The 18,821-nt window shown below is 36.1% G+C and overlaps 2 protein-coding genes and 1 pseudogene across 2 annotated transcripts; 1 reads left to right on the forward strand and 2 right to left on the reverse strand.

Moving 5' to 3' along the window:
- The first annotated feature begins 2,730 nt into the window (after positions 1-2,730).
- On the forward strand, positions 2,731-3,663 carry LOC106835415 (olfactory receptor 5I1-like). The gene has a single exon (XM_014847753.3). The coding sequence runs from the start codon at positions 2,731-2,733 to the stop codon at positions 3,661-3,663; it is 933 nt and encodes a 310-aa protein (XP_014703239.2).
- Positions 3,664-5,015: 1,352 nt separating this feature from the next.
- On the reverse strand, positions 5,016-9,403 carry LOC139040602 (olfactory receptor 5W2-like; annotated as a pseudogene).
- Positions 9,404-15,780: 6,377 nt separating this feature from the next.
- LOC139040603 (olfactory receptor-like protein OLF2) lies at positions 15,781-16,779 on the reverse strand. Its single transcript, XM_070487356.1, has one exon. It carries the CDS (start codon positions 16,777-16,779, stop codon positions 15,781-15,783), a length of 999 nt encoding a protein of 332 aa, XP_070343457.1.
- Positions 16,780-18,821: the final 2,042 nt, after the last annotated feature.

An 18,821-nucleotide genomic window follows, 5' to 3' on the forward strand; every position in this document is an offset into this window, starting at 1 on the left:
ATGCAGTTAGATCAGGTTCCAAGTGGAGGATGTGAGATAAAAATGGAAATATATGCCAGATCTGAAGGTATCTAAATGTTGAGTTTGTAGAGGACAGGGAATCATTTAAGGGTTTAAGCAAGAGGGAAACATAACACAAAATCTCCTTTATACAGGTAACTCTCACAGAAGTTTATGGACATATTTTGTAGCATATTTGAAAGTAGAGTTGGAATTGACTTGAGCCAATGAGGACAATTAAGAGGTTCAATTGAGGAAAAAGATGGATGGTATTAAATATTGAAATGTCAGTAATGATAAAGAGGAAGTGCTGCGTATCTGCTCCATTTCCAAGATTGAATCAGTGGTTCTTGGTTTGTTTTTAGGCAAGAGAGGTTTCTTATTTGGACCATCAATGTAAGTGGCAGAGACATATACCAAGTTAGGGATCACAGAATAGGCTTAATTGTAGGAATCGATACTAATTAAATTTTGTTTTAGGCATGCTGAAACATACATGTGGCTGTTTGATAGATAATTTTGAGCTTGGACAGATGGTTTCAGAATGGGTATAAGAAAGTTATCACTGTATAGATGGTACTTAAAAAAATACATAGAATCATGTAGGAAGAGTGTATAAGGTAAGGAAAGAAGTAGGTCAAGAACAAAGCTTAAGGAAAATGCCATTGCATGTGAAGGAAGCTGGCTAGGGGCATATTGAGATTAGGAGTAAAGTCAGGAGAGGTGTCTAGAAGCCAACAAAGGAGGGGATTGTAAGAAAAAAGAAGTCGTCAAAGCCATCATCTGGAGTAGAGAAATAAAGTTTATTACATATTAAAAAACCTTTGGATTTTACAGCTAGGATGTAAAAAAAAAAACCTTTGGATTTTACAGCTAGGATGTAATTTGGAATGTGGAACAAAAATGGTTCACCCCTTTGTTGGGACAAAAGTCTATCTCGGTAGGCTGAAGTGAAAAAATGGAAACCAGTGTAGATGCCTGTAAGAAAATATGGCAATGAAACGAAGGAAAACAAATGGAAGTAAATACAGGGTAATATTTTTAAAGAAGAAATCGATTTGAACTTTGTTATGTGCTGTACGTTTATGAAAGAAAGATTAGCAGTAATACTATAAGTATCTTAATTGACACAGATGGAATTGAGTGCACAGTCAAAGGGATTAACCTCAGAGAGAATGGGCACATTTTTCCCAGAAAAGGAAAATGGAGAGAGAGGGAGTCACTGAGGAATCCAAATGCTTATATTATGACTCAGTGACGTAGTTTAGGATATACTTATTTTCTATTCTATATTTTTCTTCACAAAATAAAAATCATTTTCTGGCAGTAAGAAGAAGCTCATAGAATGAAACCTAAAAATAAATATGAAGATTTGCAAGAGCTATTAAATGAAGGAAATAGCTGTGTGTAATATAAAATATATATATATAAAACATATGTACATATGTATATAATTTTAAATTGTAACTTTTGTAGAACTATAAAATGAACATGTGTCAAAGATTTTATTTAATCAATTAATTGATGAAGCTGTTATAAATGGTATAAAAGATAATTCAAAGACTAATAGATCAGGTATTCACAAATAAATATACAAATATATATAAAACACTTTTTCCACAGGGTAATCAATTGTCTGTACATTGGACAAAATGTGCATGTCTATGGACAAGTATCACTTGCATTGCTATCAGGTATCTACACGACATAGATTTGTAAAAAAGGGCAAGGACAATAAAAAGCAGAGATAACTCAGGCAAGTAGGTAGGTGAGCCTTTTTCAACATCTTTTACAATTTTTCACTACAGAGGGCATGGAAACATTCCTAGATATCATTATCATATTGCCTGCATTGAATTTAATAAATTGTAAACATGAGGATTCCTCTAGTTGTATTCCATAGCTTGGATTCTAGATAAAATAGATTTCTGGATTGACTCAGAATTGCTATGTTGCCAAGCTTAAAACAGCGAAGGAACAAGATTATGTGGATATTGAGGCTGCAGAAGGAAATTCATGAACGCTTTTAATCTGATGAAAAAGGTAGTTTCATTCTCACATTATAGGTGATGAAACTGAAACTCAGAGATTAATTAGCCTGTCCAAGGTTTCACAATTACTTAGTAGCATAGCTAGGATTCAATCACTTATATAACTAAATCAGAATCTTTCTTCTTTCTATTTTATCAGTGAATTTCAAACACCTCTAATGAGTTCCTTGTTCCTCAGAAGCAAGATGAGAAATTCAGAACTTCTCCTCCTCTATCTATACAAGACTTCACCTGGAACAACAATGCTTTTATCTGTTGTGTAAATAAAACCAATACAAATGGGAACAGAGGCTATTAAGAGTTTGCTATTTAGCACTGTGGTTAACTACAATCACTTGACATTGAGGGGAGATGAGAGAGTTGAAGAAAGTAAGAGTGAAGCTCAGGCTTAGAGTTCAGCAATTGATTTGATGGTGGTGCCATTTAAGGTGAAAAACAATAGCTTTAAGGAATAGAAGTGGAGAGTTATCAATTCAATGAAAAAGTGAAAACCTATGCCTTATACTGCACTAACCATAGATATGCCTAGGTGCTAACAGGATGCCCAAGTGGATTTAAATGTAATGTTTTACTTATTTAGAGCATTTTCTTTTTTATTTTTCTGTTAATGTTGAGGTTATTATTAACATTGCCACCTTTACTCTGTCACAACTTTAGAAATCCAGGAGCACTGCAGAGAATGGAGGTGAAGAATGGCACTGTGAAGGCTGAGTTCTTTCTCTTGGGATTTAGTGACCATCCAGAACTTCAGAGTGTTCTTTTTGCTGTGTTTTTTTTCATCTATTCTGTTACCCTGACCTGGAACCTTGGGATGGTTTTATTAATCACAATCAGTTCCCACTTGCACATCCCTATGTACTTTTTCCTCTGCATATTGTCCTTTATAGATGCATGCTCCTCTTCTGTCATTGCCCCCAAATTACTTGTGGACTTGGTTTCCAATAAGAAGACCATTTCTTACAATGGCTGTGCTGCACAGTTATATTTTTTCTGCTCTTTGATTGACACGGAATCTTTCCTCTTGGCTGCCATGGCTTATGACCGGTACATAGCAATCTGCAACCCACTGCTTTATACTATTATTATGTCCAAGAGGATTTGCTGTCAGCTTGCAATTGGAGCATTTTTGGGGGGCACCATGAGCTCAATTATTCACACCACTAATACCTTCCATCTGTCTTTCTGCTCCAAAGAAATTAACCATTTCTTTTGTGATGTCTCCCCACTCTTCTCTCTGTCCTGCACTGACACTTACAAGCATGACATTGTTCTGGTGATCTTTGCTAGTTTGGTGGAGGCTATCTGCCTTCTAACAGTTCTTCTCTCTTATGTCTGCATCATAGCAGCTATTCTTAAAACAGGTTCTGCTGAGGGAAGAAGAAAAGGGTTCTCCACTTGTGCTTCCCACCTGACTGTGGTCACCATTTACCATGGTACTCTGATCTTCATTTATCTGTGCCCCAGGACTGACCATTCCCTGAATATGGACAAAGTGGCCTCTGTGTTCTATACATTGATTGAACCTATGTTGAACCCCCTAATTTACAGTCTAAGGAACAAAGAAGTCAAAAATGCCTTTAGGAAAGTGATTAGCCAAAAATTGTTTGCTTAAGAAAAGATAAAACTGATTTTGACAATATTTCAACTTGTCTGAACAATACCACTCACGATGACCACTATTAAAATTTTGTTTAGAATATAGTTCCAGTTTATTTCACAGAGACGCAGAGAATCAATACAAATCATTACAGACAGAAGTCTAATAAAATACTGCTTTTCATTTTTTCCCCCAAGGAACACGTGTTTATATCAATAATTTATTTACATAAATAACTCTTCCTTTACAACTTAAACTGTATCAATAGGGCATTTCAGTGTTTTGTTTTTTTAAATTTGTATAATGCTTTGAACACATCAGGGAATTGGAGTCCTTTTTTTCAGTGGCTTTTGGAGAAGTTTCAAGTCCTTTATCCCCAACTTCCATTCATTCAGTTTCTGTACCATTGTCAATAGCAAGATATCTGTTCTACAGGGTGATAGCGAGAAGGGAAATCCACAGTTGGAAGTGAAAACTGCGGGGTGCAACATAAATTTAGAACTGCTGATCCTGGGGATGTCTGCTGATATAATTGAGGCAGAATGTTGAGGAATAGTCTGAGAATATTTTTACATCACATAATCCCTGCCCCAGATTCTCATTTCAGCCTAGGCCAAAAGACAATGATTGCAGATGAGTTTCATCTAAAATGAATATACTTAAATAAATTAAAGAAGAGAGCTCCTTTTGGGTACATTTACATAGGTGCTTCTCTGCATCAGTTTTTCAGGATACACTCATTTGTTAATTCAATAAATAGTTTTGAATGGCATTCTGGAGCTGAGCACTGTAAATAGCAATGCAAAATAAATGGTACACAAGACAGCCAAGGGCTGTGTCTTTATGGAACGTTTAGTTTAGGGAAGGGGCTTTCTTTTACTCCTATTTATTCATGTACTAATTTTCGACTTCTAAGTATTATGATGGAACATTTTTAGGTTGATACTAGTACAGAGGGAAGATACAAACAAACCTAAATTAACCCACTAACACTCCCTTCTGGCTAAGCAAGTTTATTCAACTCTTTGTTTAAAAAAAATTGGGGCCTTAAGGAGGGTAAGTTGAATTGACATGAGGGTTGTGGTTCTATGCCCATTCTGTCTCATTAGGGCATATCCATGAACATAGAAGGGAAATATAAAAGGACCCTCTTTGCAAAACAGCAAAGTGAACTTATTTGCACCATTCCTTAGTTCTGAGAAAAGATTAAGATAAATAACTACTGCTCCCTACACTCAATTTAGGAACAATGATAACTAAGAATAATATCTAGAGTGTATTGGTGAGATCACAGGAATGTATGTTGAAGTACCTGAACTTTAGCTCTCAAAATCTTTAAATAAACACTTTTGGATGAAAACACGATTTCACCCAGAACATACTTTAATGTCAATTGCTTTTGTCAGGGCACCTGTCACATCTTTGCTCCTTAAGCTGTAGATCAGTTGGTTTAACGTAGAAAGTAGAAAACAGAGGCCATTTTTTCTATGTCCATGGAGTAGCTTGCACTAGGTCGGAAATGCATGAACAGGAATGTGCCATGAAATACAGCCACAGCAGCTAAGTGGGAGGCACATGTAGACGAGCCTTTTTGTCTCTCTTCAGCTGATTTCATTCTAAGGATGGTAGTTATGATGTAGCTGTAGGACAGGAGGACAGTGACAATGCTGGACACCACAGCACAGCCAATGAAAGTGAACGTCATTATCTTATTGATGGATATATCTGAGGTGGACAGGGCTAGTAAGGGTGGGATGTCACAGAAAAAGTGCTTGATGATATTGGAGTTGCAGAATAACAATTGAAATTAGCAGCAGGTGTGGATTGCTGAATCTACCAAGCCAACAATGTAGGCAATAACCACTAGCTGGATACAGATTCTCCTGGGCATAGTAATTGTATGAAGAAGTGGATTGCAAATGGCTACATAATGGACATATGCCATGACAGCCAACATGAGACATTCCACATCTGCAAAGGCCCCAAGAGAATATATCTGAATGGCAAAAAAGCTATACGGAATTCTCTTTTGCTCAGATAAGAAATCAGCCAGCATCTTTGGAGAGACAGTGGAGTAGCAGACATCACAGAATGACAGATTGCTCTGGAAATAATACATGGCCTTGTGGAGTTTAGAGTCCATCTTGATCAGCAGGATCATGCCTAGACTGGCAATCAGAGTTATGCCATAGACCAGCAGAAAGAGCACAAGGGGCCCCTGTTGCACATCCTGTCTGTCAGAAAGTCCTGGGGTATATGAAGTCACTACACACACTGCAGTTCTCAACAGTCATCACTCAGGTCTGGAAATCCCTGGTTGTAGAAGGAGAAAATGGAATTGGAGGGTAACATCTTCCTAGCTTAATAGTTAAACTTCTGGTCCTTTCTATTTTTCAGTAACTAGAAAAAGAGATAAACAATGCTAAGTTTGCTTTAGGTAAACTGACTCTCCTGGAAATATATCCAATTTAATATGTCAATAAAATGATAGTGATGATAATATTGCCTACATCTGTATACCACTGTAGAAAGTTTGTAGGACCATTTCATGAAAATTAAATCATGTTATTTCCATACCAACCTAAGTAGTATTTATTATCATTTTTGCTACTTATATCTAGTATGTTATATCTAATACCAAGGTTTGATGTCCTCAGAGTCAGGCAATAGTTCTTGCTATTAGTCAGTCCAGATAGCCCCCATCTTCTGACAAGTTTGTTTGTTTTTTCAGTGTTGTAGGAATGTTGTTATTTTCTGTAATAGTGAAACATATTTAAGTGAGAGGTGCAGGTAGTTAACATATTCCTTTGCTATTCCCTCATAATCCAATACTGTAGAGTAGGCAGAGCTACGGTAGTTTCCTGGATATGGATATGCCTCCATTTCTCTATTAACCACTCAGGTCTTATCCAGTCTCAATAAACAAGGGATAGAGATACTCTGTGATCAAGGACTCAGCGGATCTATTCACCAAAAAGTCCTCGTGTGCATAGTCCCATCATATCAGAGTGAGTCATGTCAGAACTGTGCCCCCATCCCAATATCCAGAAATTAAAATTTTGTTTTATTGTTTTCTTTAATCCTGTTTCTCTTGAGGATCTCTGAAATCTGCCTTCCCTTGATTTAAAAGAGATACTGGTCCTTGGGTGGCCAATTGAATTCTATGTTCCACTGCTGTTTTTTACCCAAACTGGTTATCTTATATATAGTGTCGCATATGACCTCCTCTTTTCTGTGAGGATATAAGTAAAGTGGAGTTGAGGGTAGATGAAAAACAGAAAAAGAAAATATGAATAATGATCTAGTGATCAATGTGCAGGTCTCCAAACATTTGGCCTAAACTCACTTAAATACCTGTGCCCAGAGAAACAGCATTAAAAAAAATGTTCCTTTAGAACTAAAAATATTTGTAAAAATATCTAAAAGTGCAAGATTTAAAATAAGAAAACATATCCAACTACCTGCAGAAACCATCCTTGCATTTTATTATCTTCCCTCATCTCTGTGTTTATGAGTTTAAAACAAATAGATCAAGAAAAGTAATTAAAATAAATGTACAATATTTCATGCCCTCTTTTCCTTTTATAACATGCTTACAGTCAAAGAAGGGTAAAAGAACTAAAGAACTATAAAATATACATCAGAGAAACAACAAAAAATATTAGTGCCTGGACCAGAAATACTCTTTTGTTGCCTGCCGTTCTGTGTATGGGAGGGTTCAGCACTGTCTCCTGCCTGACCTGGGTTATGAACCATCTTTGATCGGTCCCTGGGTGTTGAACACTTTGTCTGTCAGGAATAAGTGTCAGATGTAATAATATAACATCATTTGATCTATCATACAGTTAGGGTATCATGAAAGACATACAGAACACTTAAAAAATTTTTTCTTCTGTCCTTCTCTACCAAAAACGTCCAACATTGTGCTTATTTTCCAATAGTAAACTTATTCCAGTCAATGATACAATTTATTTCCAGTTCACCAACTCCTTTATAAGCATTTTGTTTTGATTCCATAAGTTACAAAAGAAATACACACCCACTCATGTTCATAGACTTACAGACACACACGCACAAACACTCTCCTTTAAACACAAAATACAGATTTTTGTAAATAAAATTTACACTGTAAATAATTTTTTTACAAAAATAAATACTTTTATAAAAACAGCAAAAAACCATATTCACCCTGCCTGGAGATGACTCAGTTTTCTCCCATATTATTTGATTTTTAATTTTTAAATAAGAATGATTCCAGAAAAAAATATATTCTCTACTAATGGCCACTTGATTTATATAGAATTCTTCATATCATAAAAATTCTGGTATATGTCTAATTCTACCTAAGTAATTTATCATAGCCAGGTATTTATTTAAAGTGAATTCTAACAAAAGGCCTTTCAGAACAAAGATTTGACTTTAAATAAAGGCATTTTTGACCTTTTTCCCATTCTCAGTTGTTTTATATTATCTATCACCACACAGTATCATATGTTTTATATATTATCACATGTGTTCTGAGGTGTCTCTAACAACCTTATACTATGAAACCGAAGTTGGAATGCAGTATGATAAATAAACTTCTACAGTCTGGTAAAGTTTCCTTGAATCCATTCCAATTGCCCACAACAGGTTCCTGAATACAGTGCAATGAAACAATTTATCTTAAAAGACAACTCTCTTAAATACTCTCATGCAGTGTTCAAGTGTGTTTATGTTAAAGTGACATATGAAAATTAACAAAATTAGTGACTCATGAGCTCCTAGATTTCTGCAAGATTTGAGAGAGCACTCAATTGCCACTTCTAAATCAAGCATCTCAAGTGATTGACGGTCAAAGAGTTGTGACGTTGGGAGTTAACCTATTTTATTTTTTTCAGCTGGACATTTGAAAATAATGTTGGTATGAAAAAGTGAAGAGGGCAGCTGCATTGCACATTTCCAGAAACCAAATAGAAAATACTGAAATTGGTGCCCTTTTCTGTCTTGCAACCTGACAGCTTTGGGGATAATCTCTGTATTGTGCGTTTTTTGAGTAATATTTTATCCCGTTTGTGAATCGTTGCTCTACTGTTACCAGCATAGGTTGGATGTGTTCTTTAAGTGCCTACAGTTGATATTCCAGGAAAATGTATAATAATCATGTACATTAAGCCGTACAACTTGAGTCTCAATGCAGTTAATTTATTAGTACAAAATCCATAAATACAAAATTTGTGTAAAAAAAACAACAAAAGAAAGATGTGCAAGGCATGTAACAGGGTGTGTATTTAAACGTTTCAGTTGCTTCCTTTTTCTTCTCAAACCTCAGGTGGCATAGATACACACATAGATTTTGCAGTTATTTTTGTCTCCAAATAATGTGTTTGCCTAATTTGTTGTTATCGAGTTTCCCCACGCTCTCTATAAAGCTGGATTACTCTTCAGGCAAAATCCAATGAAATTCATATATTTTTAATTTTGGGAAAAGTGATTTTAGGGATAATTGTTAATGTCTTTTCATAACGTGTTGCTGCTATTTGTGTGATTATTCCAATACTAAAATACCAAATGTAATCCTGTGGGAGATATTGTTGATGCAAATCTCAAAACACCTAAGCAATTGCCAGTAATTTTCCATCAGGTAAACAAAAGAAAATGATAGATTCATCGTACCTAAGAGCTTTACTGCCATTCTCTGCTTCTCTGGTGCATATTTGGAGAAGGAGGCAGAGTCATCTTTGGTCACCTTCTTCTGATTGCTTTCCACACGCATTTTCCCTCAGGTCTTCCCTGTCTCCAGGGATGCCAAATTTCCTCAGGCTACAGACTGTGTAGGCAGTATCCAGACTTTATTTTCATAAACATGGCTTCACCTCCAGACCATGTGGTCTAACTCCCACTCCCCGTGAAATCTGGAGCATGAGTAGCGATATACTGATGAAAAGTGGATAATCCAAATTACTTCCCAAAGGGCTTCTGCGTTAATAGAGAACAGCTGGTGTCACTGGTGCCTCTAAACAGAATAGCACATAGGCAACTATCTATGTATAAACTCTTTCTTTCGGAAAATAGTTGTAAAACCCTGAGTTATGAACCATTATGAATAACTTCAGGGCATGATAATGGTTCCAAAGAAAACCAGGTTCAAAAAATCTGCTTATTCCTGGAAACAATGTTAGAAGTGCATAAGACGTCTTTGCTTTGGAAAAAAAAAAAGGCAGCAAGGTTTAATAAAAAAAGAGATAAATATTCTATGATACATTCTATGAAAGTTGCACCATTTGTTTTACAAAAGTATGCTGAACTTTAATATGAGGCATTACTAGAGATAAAAATTTATAATTATAAAGATCTGAAGTTTCTTATAAACTAATAGTGTATACATTTTGCTTTTGGAAAACAATATATAATGCACATATAGAGAATACTTAAATAAGTATGCAGCTAGATAAATTTTCAAAAAAAAAAAAAATAACACTGTAACCAGGACCCAGACCAAGAAAGAGAACATTACCACAATCATCAAAGCCTTTTACATGATCTCTCTTGTCACTAATCTCTTACCCTCAAGAAGCAATTACTTTTTTGACTTTTAACATGATATGTTAGCTTCTATTTTTTTAAGCACACATAAGTGGATGCCTACAGTATGCACTGTTTCATTTCACAACATACTTGTGCAATCCATCCAGGTTGGATGGATGCAATTGCAGCAGATTCGATCTCATTGCTGTTTAGTATTGTTTTGTACAAATATATTGTTATTTATTTATCTACTTTCATGCTGATAGGCAGTTGTTTTTCCTTTTTCTATTACCAATAATATTAATGTAAGCATTCTTGTGCATGTCTTTTGGTAGAAATAGACACTCGTTTATCTTGCATATAAAATCAGAAGCTGAAATTATTTGTGAGTGTCAGTGTATACAAAATTTAGATTTAGTAAACATTGTCATACAGTTTTCTGTGAAGTATGCCAATCTACACTTCCATTATCAAATTTTCAGTGTGTGAGTCTTTTGTCTTTTAAACATCCTCGCCAATACTTAATGTTGTCTTTCATTTTAATTTTAGCCATTATGTAGAGTATTTTATTTCCCTGATGACTGATAAAGCTGGATATCCACTTTTATGAGGTGTTTCTTAATGTCAAAATGCAGAATAGAAAGGAAGTTAAATGGGTTAAGTTTGATGGTGTTGAGGGTCCTGCAACTCACGCTATCAATCTGTCATCATTGACAACTCCATTTGGGGTCAAATGGCATAGAGATGTAATGTTTTCCATTGATATGAATATATTCACTCCCATATGCTATTTTTTAATCACCCCAAATAGAAATGACTAAATGCATTGATACATTTATACTAATATAGATATAAAATGCGATAGCTGGATTTTTAATATAGAATATTCATTTTAAGCCCCTGTTTTGACAAAGTGGAAACTGAGGCCCAAAGAGGAAAAGAGATTTGTTGAAGGCCACAGTTATAGTGAGTTGAGAGTAGCGATTCAGATCCACTCTGTTGTCATCACCTGTTGACAGCACTTTTCTACAGAAGATTTCAAACTAGGTTAAATTTACTGCTACATAAGAAACAGCCACATGCTTATTCATATAGTGGGAATTGTTACTGTTTTATTTTAAAAATTTTGCCAACCAGCCTTCATCAGTATGGAGCTAGTTGTTTGTATCATTATACATAGACCCTAATTGTCATCACTGGTTGCGTTTATGTTTAGGGATACCAAGGCCTGAGCAGAAATAAGGAACTATGGTAAAAAATTGATCTATAGCACTGACCCATTACACAAATTACTGAAGGAAACGATGTACTTGGAGCCAGAGATGGGAAATGGAACCTACAAAAGGTGGGATGATAGTTTGGTCAGTGGCTGGGGCCTTACCCATGAGGAATATATGGCTGTAAAGTCTGGAGAAACTGCCAAATCTGAATGAAGGTGAGGTTGAGTCATGAGACAGGATAAACTAGTGAGGAAGACCTTCCAATAGCAAAATTATATGCTGGATTATAAATTGAAATCACAGCTCCATTTACTGCAGTGAAAACTATCTTTAAAGGAGAGTTTTGTCCATACAGATCAGCGGTGATGTAGGGCTCTGGCGGATGTAGGCTTTCAATAGGGAAGAATGGAATGGCAGCCTGAGGGTAACGAGACCAAATGTTTCTTCCCAAATACTGAGCAAGTAATGTTCTCCAAAGTGCACGGGTTCATCACAACACATAGATATTTGTTCCTCTGTAGCTAAGTGTGCCATTTCAGCCATGGCCTTGCGATAGGGACACACAGAATAAAATAAAGTGGGATACTTTGGGATTCATTATCTAAACTCATCTTTTGGCAATGTGGGTTATGGGACTTAGATCAGTAGAGCAGTTTCAGGCATCTGGCTTGGACACGAGAATGGTGTGGCCGGCATGGGTGGCTGTGAAGAAACCTCTAGTCAACTCTAACCAAGAGTGAAGGCAGGGTCAGGAAAAATAAGTCCTAAGGTGGCTGGGCAGAGAGCTCCTAACATGACCTGAGGCTAGGATCTGCCACTGGAATCTGACAGACTGGGTGAGCGGACGCTAAAGTCAATAAAGATTGATCCTGGAGACTCGTTTTCATGACATGATGCCATGAACAATACTATTTTTTTTCAGCACTAAGGATTTTGCGCCTGATGGGGAATAGGCTTTGCATGATCTTAAAGCTTTCTTTACCAACTTCATATATATACTCATAATGCACATATATAATGCATATGGATCCTTATAATGCATATGTTAAACCCATGTTAAAGAAATGAGGAAACAGGTTTAACAAGATTTAGTAATCTAAGTTCACCTAGCTAACAAGTAAATGCTAGTGCATGTTTCCCCTGCTATCCAAAAGTGCACTTTAGGCCAATTTGCTTTTATGAAAGACCTACATTAGCACCTGTTTTCACAAACTGGAAGGAAATTGAAGGAGATTTTTGCTTTAATGAAAAAAGGCAAAAAGCAAAAACAGCGTCAGCACTTGATTTGCAGGGAGCCCTTATGGAGGCAGCAGGCACCCAGAGCAGCGAGAGTGGCACCGCCAAGCTCCTTCCCCAGGAACTACGCTCAGCATGTCAGCATCAAGCACAATCGCTTTGAATTGTGTCTGTGAGCATCTGGGCTTTATCTCGATTTATTTTGTTGGGTTATTTTTGGAGTGTGGGAACGTTCAAAAAATTTTCCCATATATGTTAATGATAATTACTTGTTCTATTTATACCATTTCAGCTTACAAAAATTTTATAGGGACACTCCAGATCACAGTGGAAACGTATACGGATTTGGACTGAAGTCTGTCTGACTTTGAAGTCAAGTTCTTATTTTCTTGATCATTTTCTTAAACAAAAACAAAAGAGAAGCAAAAACAAAAATATCCTGCTGTTATGACCTAGTTAAAGGCTATTAAGTCCATGTTTTTAAAGGAAAAGCTATAGAAAAAACAGTGAGATATCTTTTTCCTTAAACATATACATGAAAGACGGCCAGTGAATCCAATTTTACATAACATGAATAGGTATAATTTTATAGATATGAATATATTTAGTATATTTTAATAAAGTAGCTTAAGTGTGGAAGGGGTTTGAACAATGACATAGAGGCCCTAATGTATGAAATATTTTATGAACAACAAATTATTTGAGATTATAAAAAAAGTTATCTAAGGGTAATAAATATTTTTATTTGTCTTAAAACTGTTCAATTATTAATTGAAGATATTTAACTTGCTGAAAATTGCATTTTTTTTACGGGGTTGAAAGAATTTTCAGTTTATCTTTTACACAAATAATAAAAAGTAGTTAAATAGAACAATAATCATTTGTAAAATACACTAGTATAGATAAAAATTCCTCAAATGTTGGTATATTAATGTGATATTAAGGTAAAATAAATAGTCTGCAAAAACTAAACAGTGTACTTTCTGTATTTGACTCTTTAATACTGCAGTGAGAGTGAGTTTATATGCAGAAAACAGAGGCAATCAGTGGGGAACCCCACAAAGATACATTCTCCTATGTAGATAAGTTGAAAATCTTCAAGTGCTATGCCCCTTTTGATTGACTATGTCCCGATGTCTCTTTTACATCTATAAGCTTCACCTGTGACTCACATAAGGAAGTGATGAAAGGTTAATTGTGTAGATTGGAGCTGGGCTTCATTGATTTCTCTGACACCACTGATTTCTTGTTTTCCCCAACTTCCCCTTCTCTCTATAGCCCCTCCAGAAAAGTCTCTATCAGCTGTTAAGTATTAACCCACAAAAACCCCGAAAGCTGGGAGAGCGTGTGTTTACTCATGCTAATTAAAATATGACATTGATCATTCACCTGCAATCCAACTAATTGAATAGATATCATTTCTGTCCATGGTTTTGGAGAGATAGCATGCAATAATATTTCCTCTGAAATAAGACAATTCCACTTTGAAATTAAACCATCTAATTGTGGTGAAAGTCTTCGGTAGTGTTCAGAAGCTGGAGCCAGAAGTCACTTCACATTGGCTTATTATGAGCTGTGACAACTCCAAATGGGCAGAAATCAAGATGAGAGTAGAAGCACGCACACCCCGCCCTAGGTAGTTTTTATTCTGTTTCATTCTTATGATGTTTGATGTACATAACACAGCACATTTTATACATGAGAGCAATATATAAAATTACAGAAGAGGATCTAAATGAAAAACCTATATAACACATTACTCTCTCCTCCCAGAACCAAAAAGAGCGACTCCATGTTCTTTTCTTGACAAGAACCTAAAATAAAATGAATAACTTGACAACCTGAAATAATGTTATGTGTTTCATATTTAGATTACTTGTTAGTTGATTACAGTGAGAAAAATATAAGCAATTAAGTCATTGGAACAAATACTAAGATAATCTAACATCCAGATACTCAGCAAAGACCACTGTTAAAATTGTTTTAGAATAGGATTACAGTGAATTTCACAGATACAGAGAGCGAACATAAATAATTGCATGGAATACTAATATAAGTACAACTTTATTCTTTTGTTTTTATTAAACACATATATAAGTTAATAACTGTTCCTTTCAACTTAAATTGTATCAATTGACCATTACAGTTTTTTTTTTAAAATTTTAACCAGTATAATGCTAGGAACACTCCAAGGGAGATACAGTCCTCTTCTCCAGTGCCTTTTGAGAAAGAAGGTCCAGATACGTACCCCTAACTTCCATTCATGAAGTTTCTGTACAGTTGTCAATTGCACCATTTCTGTTCTCTGGTGTGAGGGCAAGAAGGAAATCTACAACATCATGTGAAGTCTGTAAGGTGTAATATATATCTAGAGTGGCTGATCCTGGGGATGTCCACTGATATAAGTGGGGCAGAATGATGAGGAATAGAGGATCCAAGAAGTTCCCTACGTTAAATGATCCCTGTTGCTGATACTTATCCAGCCTGGCCAAAAGACAGGAAGCACAGATGGATATCATCAAAGATGAACACGCTAGAATAAAATATAAGGAGGCTTTTTTATTTTTTAGTAAATTTACAAAGGGCTTTTTGCATAAATTTTGTAAGCGACGCTCATTCATTTAGTCAATACTTTGAATGGCATCCTGGAGTCAAGCATTGTAACTAACAAAGTAAAAACATGAGTGAACAAGACAGACAAGGGCCTTGCATTTGTGGATCTTTGAGTTAAGGCAGGAGTTTTTCATTTATTTACATGTATTAGTTTACTACTTGTATACTTCTTAGTGTTATGATGGAACATTCATAGGGTGATATTAATACTTAGGAAGGATACAAACAAACCTAGCTTAATCCACTAATGCTCCCTTCTGTATGAGAAAGTTTATTAAACTCATTGTTAAAAAAAAAATTGGAACTTTAGGAGGGTAAGTTGAATTGACATGGATGGTGGGATTGCTCTGCCAATGATATCTCACTGGGGTACAACCGTGAACAGAGAAGGGAGGTATAAAAAGATCCTCTTTGCAAGTTAATGTATTACTACTCTTCCTTAGCTTGGAGAGAAGATTAAGATGAGAAATGACTGCTCCCCACACTCAATTTAAGCACAAAGATAATTAATGCAAAATATCTGAAAGACACATTGGTGACACTACAGGAATCTATGTCAAAGTAACTGAATTTTAGCTCTCAGTGTCTTTAAAAAATATTTTTTGTCAAAGACAATTTCGCCCAGAAGATGATTTAGTGCTAATTGCTTTTTCAGGGCACTTTTCACATCATTATTCCTTAAGCTGTAGATCAGTGGGTTTAACATAGGGATAACAACTGTGTAGAAAACAGAGGCCATTTTGTCTGTGTCCATGGAGTAACTTGAGCTGGGTCGCAAATATGTGAACAGGAGTGTAAGATGAAATATAGCCACAGTGGTTAAGTGGGAGGTGCATGTAGAGAAAGCTTTGTGTCTTCCCTCAGCTGAGTTCATTCTAAGGATGGTAGTTATGATGTAGCTGTAGGACGGAAGGACAGTGATGATGCTGCATCCTAGAACACAGCTACCAAAAGTGAACAACACAATCTCATTGATGGTTGTGTCTGAGGTGGACAGGGCTAGTAAGGGTGGGATGTCACAGAAAAAGTGATTAATGACATTGGAATTGCAGAATGACAATTGAAATGTGCAACAGGTATGGATTACTGAATCGACCAAACCTTCAATGTACACAATGGCCACTAGCTGGGTACAAACTCTCCTGGACATGGTAATTGTATAAAGAAGTGGATTACAAATGGCTACATAACGGTCATATGCCATGACAGCCAACATGAGACATTCCACATCTGCAAATGCCCCAAAGAAATACATCTGAATGGCACATAAATTATATGGAATTGTCTTTTGCTTAGATAAGAAATCAGCCAGCATCTTGGGAGTGATAGTAGAGGAGTAGCCAACATCACAGAATGACAGATTGCTTAGGAGATAATACATAGGCGTGTGGAGTCTGGAGTCCATCTTGATCAGCAGGATCATGCCTAGATTGGCAACCACACTTATGCCATAGACCAGCAGAAAGAGCACAAAGAGCCCCTGCTGCACATCCTTTCTGTCAGAAAGTCCTAGGAATATGAAGTCAGTAAACATAGTGCAGTTCTCAATAGCCATCACTCAGGTCTGGAAATCCCTGGTTAAGAAAGAAATGAAAGTGGAGGGTAACATCACCTTAATTTCTTAAGAGTTAAACTGCCAGTCCTTTCTATTTTTCAGTAATTAGAAAAAGAGATAGACAATGCTAAGTCTGCTTCAGGTAAACTGATCTCCTGGAAATATACAGTTACATATAAACTGATAAAATAATAAGGATAACAATACCACTTACATTTGTATAGCATTGTAAAAAGTTTGTAGACACTTTCATCCAAATTAAACATGTTATTTCTACACCAACCTATGTAGTATTTATGATAAGTTTTGCTAAATCTATCTTATAAATTAAGAACTCGAATTCCTCAGAGTCATGGCGATAGTTCAATTAGTTGGTCTAGATAGCCCACATCTTATGACATGACAGTGTTTGTTTTCAAAGATCTAGAAATGTTTTTATATCCTGTAACAGAGAAGCATAGTTAAGTGACAGAGGGAGGTAATGAAATATTTCTTTGTTTTTCCCTCATCATCCAAAATCATGGAGCAGCAGAGTTATGAAAGGTTCCTGGATAAAACACACCCACCCTTCCCCATTAATCCCTCTGGTCCTATCCAGCCTCAATTAACAAGAGACAGAGATAATCTGTGATCCAGGGCCCACTGGAGTAAAGAGGGTGGTGGTTGCTGGAGAAGAGGGTGGAAGCGTCTCCGTGAGTGAGGCACTAGAGTGCACAGACCTGAATGTGGCAGGGCTAACCAGCCTCCCTCTGCCAGCTGCTGTCACTCAGGGGAGATTATGAAGAATGTTTGAGACCTAACTGTAGGGATGCTGGTGGCACAGATGACAGAGAGGCAAGAAGGGAGTATGGTTACTGTGTGAGTCCTGCTGCCCTAATCTAGTGGAATCCACATGATTTATTCACCAGCAGGTCGGATGTGTAAGACAGGTGATAAAAGTCCTCCTGTGTCCACAGTCCCATGACATCAGAGAGAGTCTGCACGGTGCACCGTCCTAACTCTAAAAATCGTAGTAATGTTTTACTGTTTTCTGAGATCGCTATTTCTTTTGAATATCTCTGAAATCTGTTTCCTTTGTTTTAAATGAGTTTGTTGTCCTTGCGGAGCTAATTGAATTTTGTCCTACTGTTATATTTTACACAAACCAGTTACATTATATATAATGTCACTCATGACCTCCTCTGTTCTGTGAGAATATAAGAAAAGTGGATTTGAAGGGAGATGAAGGACAGAAAAAGAACATCTGAATATTGATCTAGTGATCAACGTTCGGGTCTCCAAAAACCTGGTCTGAGCTCATTAAAATATCAGTCCTTGTAGATACATCTTTAAACAAATATTTTCCTTAAAAAATAAAAATATTTCTAAAGTAATAAAAGTACAGGTAAGAATCTTAAAACTTTCCAATCACCTCCACAATCCATGATTGCAAATTATTGTAAGCCCTGCCTATGTATATATATTTTAAAAATAAATAAATGGATCAATGGAAGTAATTTAAATAAAAGCTTGTATTATATTTCATATCTTCCTTTGGTTTTATAATATGCTTTCAGTCAAAAAAGGAGAAAAGGACTGAAGAAATCTAAAATATAAATCAGAGGAACCACAAAAAATATTGGTACCTGACCCAGAACTGCTGAATTCTTTGTTACATGCAGTTCCATCCGCAGGAGGGTTCAGCGTTGTCTCCCGACTGACCTGGATTATGTATCTCTGTGTCAGGTCCTTGGGTGTTGAACGTTTGTTCTCTGAGGAATAAGTGACAGATGTAATAATGTGGTTTATCATCTGATATTTCACACAGGCAGGGTGAATGAGAAAAATACAGACCTTTTTAAAAATTTTCCTGTTATTACTATCTACCTTTCCACCCAATATTGTACCTATTCACCCATGGTAACAAATCCAGTCCAATGAATCCAGTCAAAGAGTATTCTTATTTCCAGTTCAGCAATTCTCATATAGGCATTAGGTTTCATTTCTATTATCTATAAAATAAAGACACTCACTCACTTATACAGATTAACATACACAAACGC

The sequence above is a fragment of the Equus asinus genome, chromosome 17 (assembly GCF_041296235.1).
Source record: "Equus asinus isolate D_3611 breed Donkey chromosome 17, EquAss-T2T_v2, whole genome shotgun sequence".
In the NCBI taxonomy this organism is placed as follows: Eukaryota; Metazoa; Chordata; class Mammalia; order Perissodactyla; family Equidae; genus Equus; species Equus asinus.

What these genes read in the sequence shown, in the direction of transcription:
- LOC106835415 (XM_014847753.3), top strand. Translation starts at nt 2,731, where the DNA reads ATGGAGGTGAAGAATGGCACTGTGAAGGCTGAGTTCTTTCTCTTGGGA.
- LOC139040603 (XM_070487356.1), bottom strand. Translation starts at nt 16,779, where the DNA reads ATGGCTATTGAGAACTGCACTATGTTTACTGACTTCATATTCCTAGGA.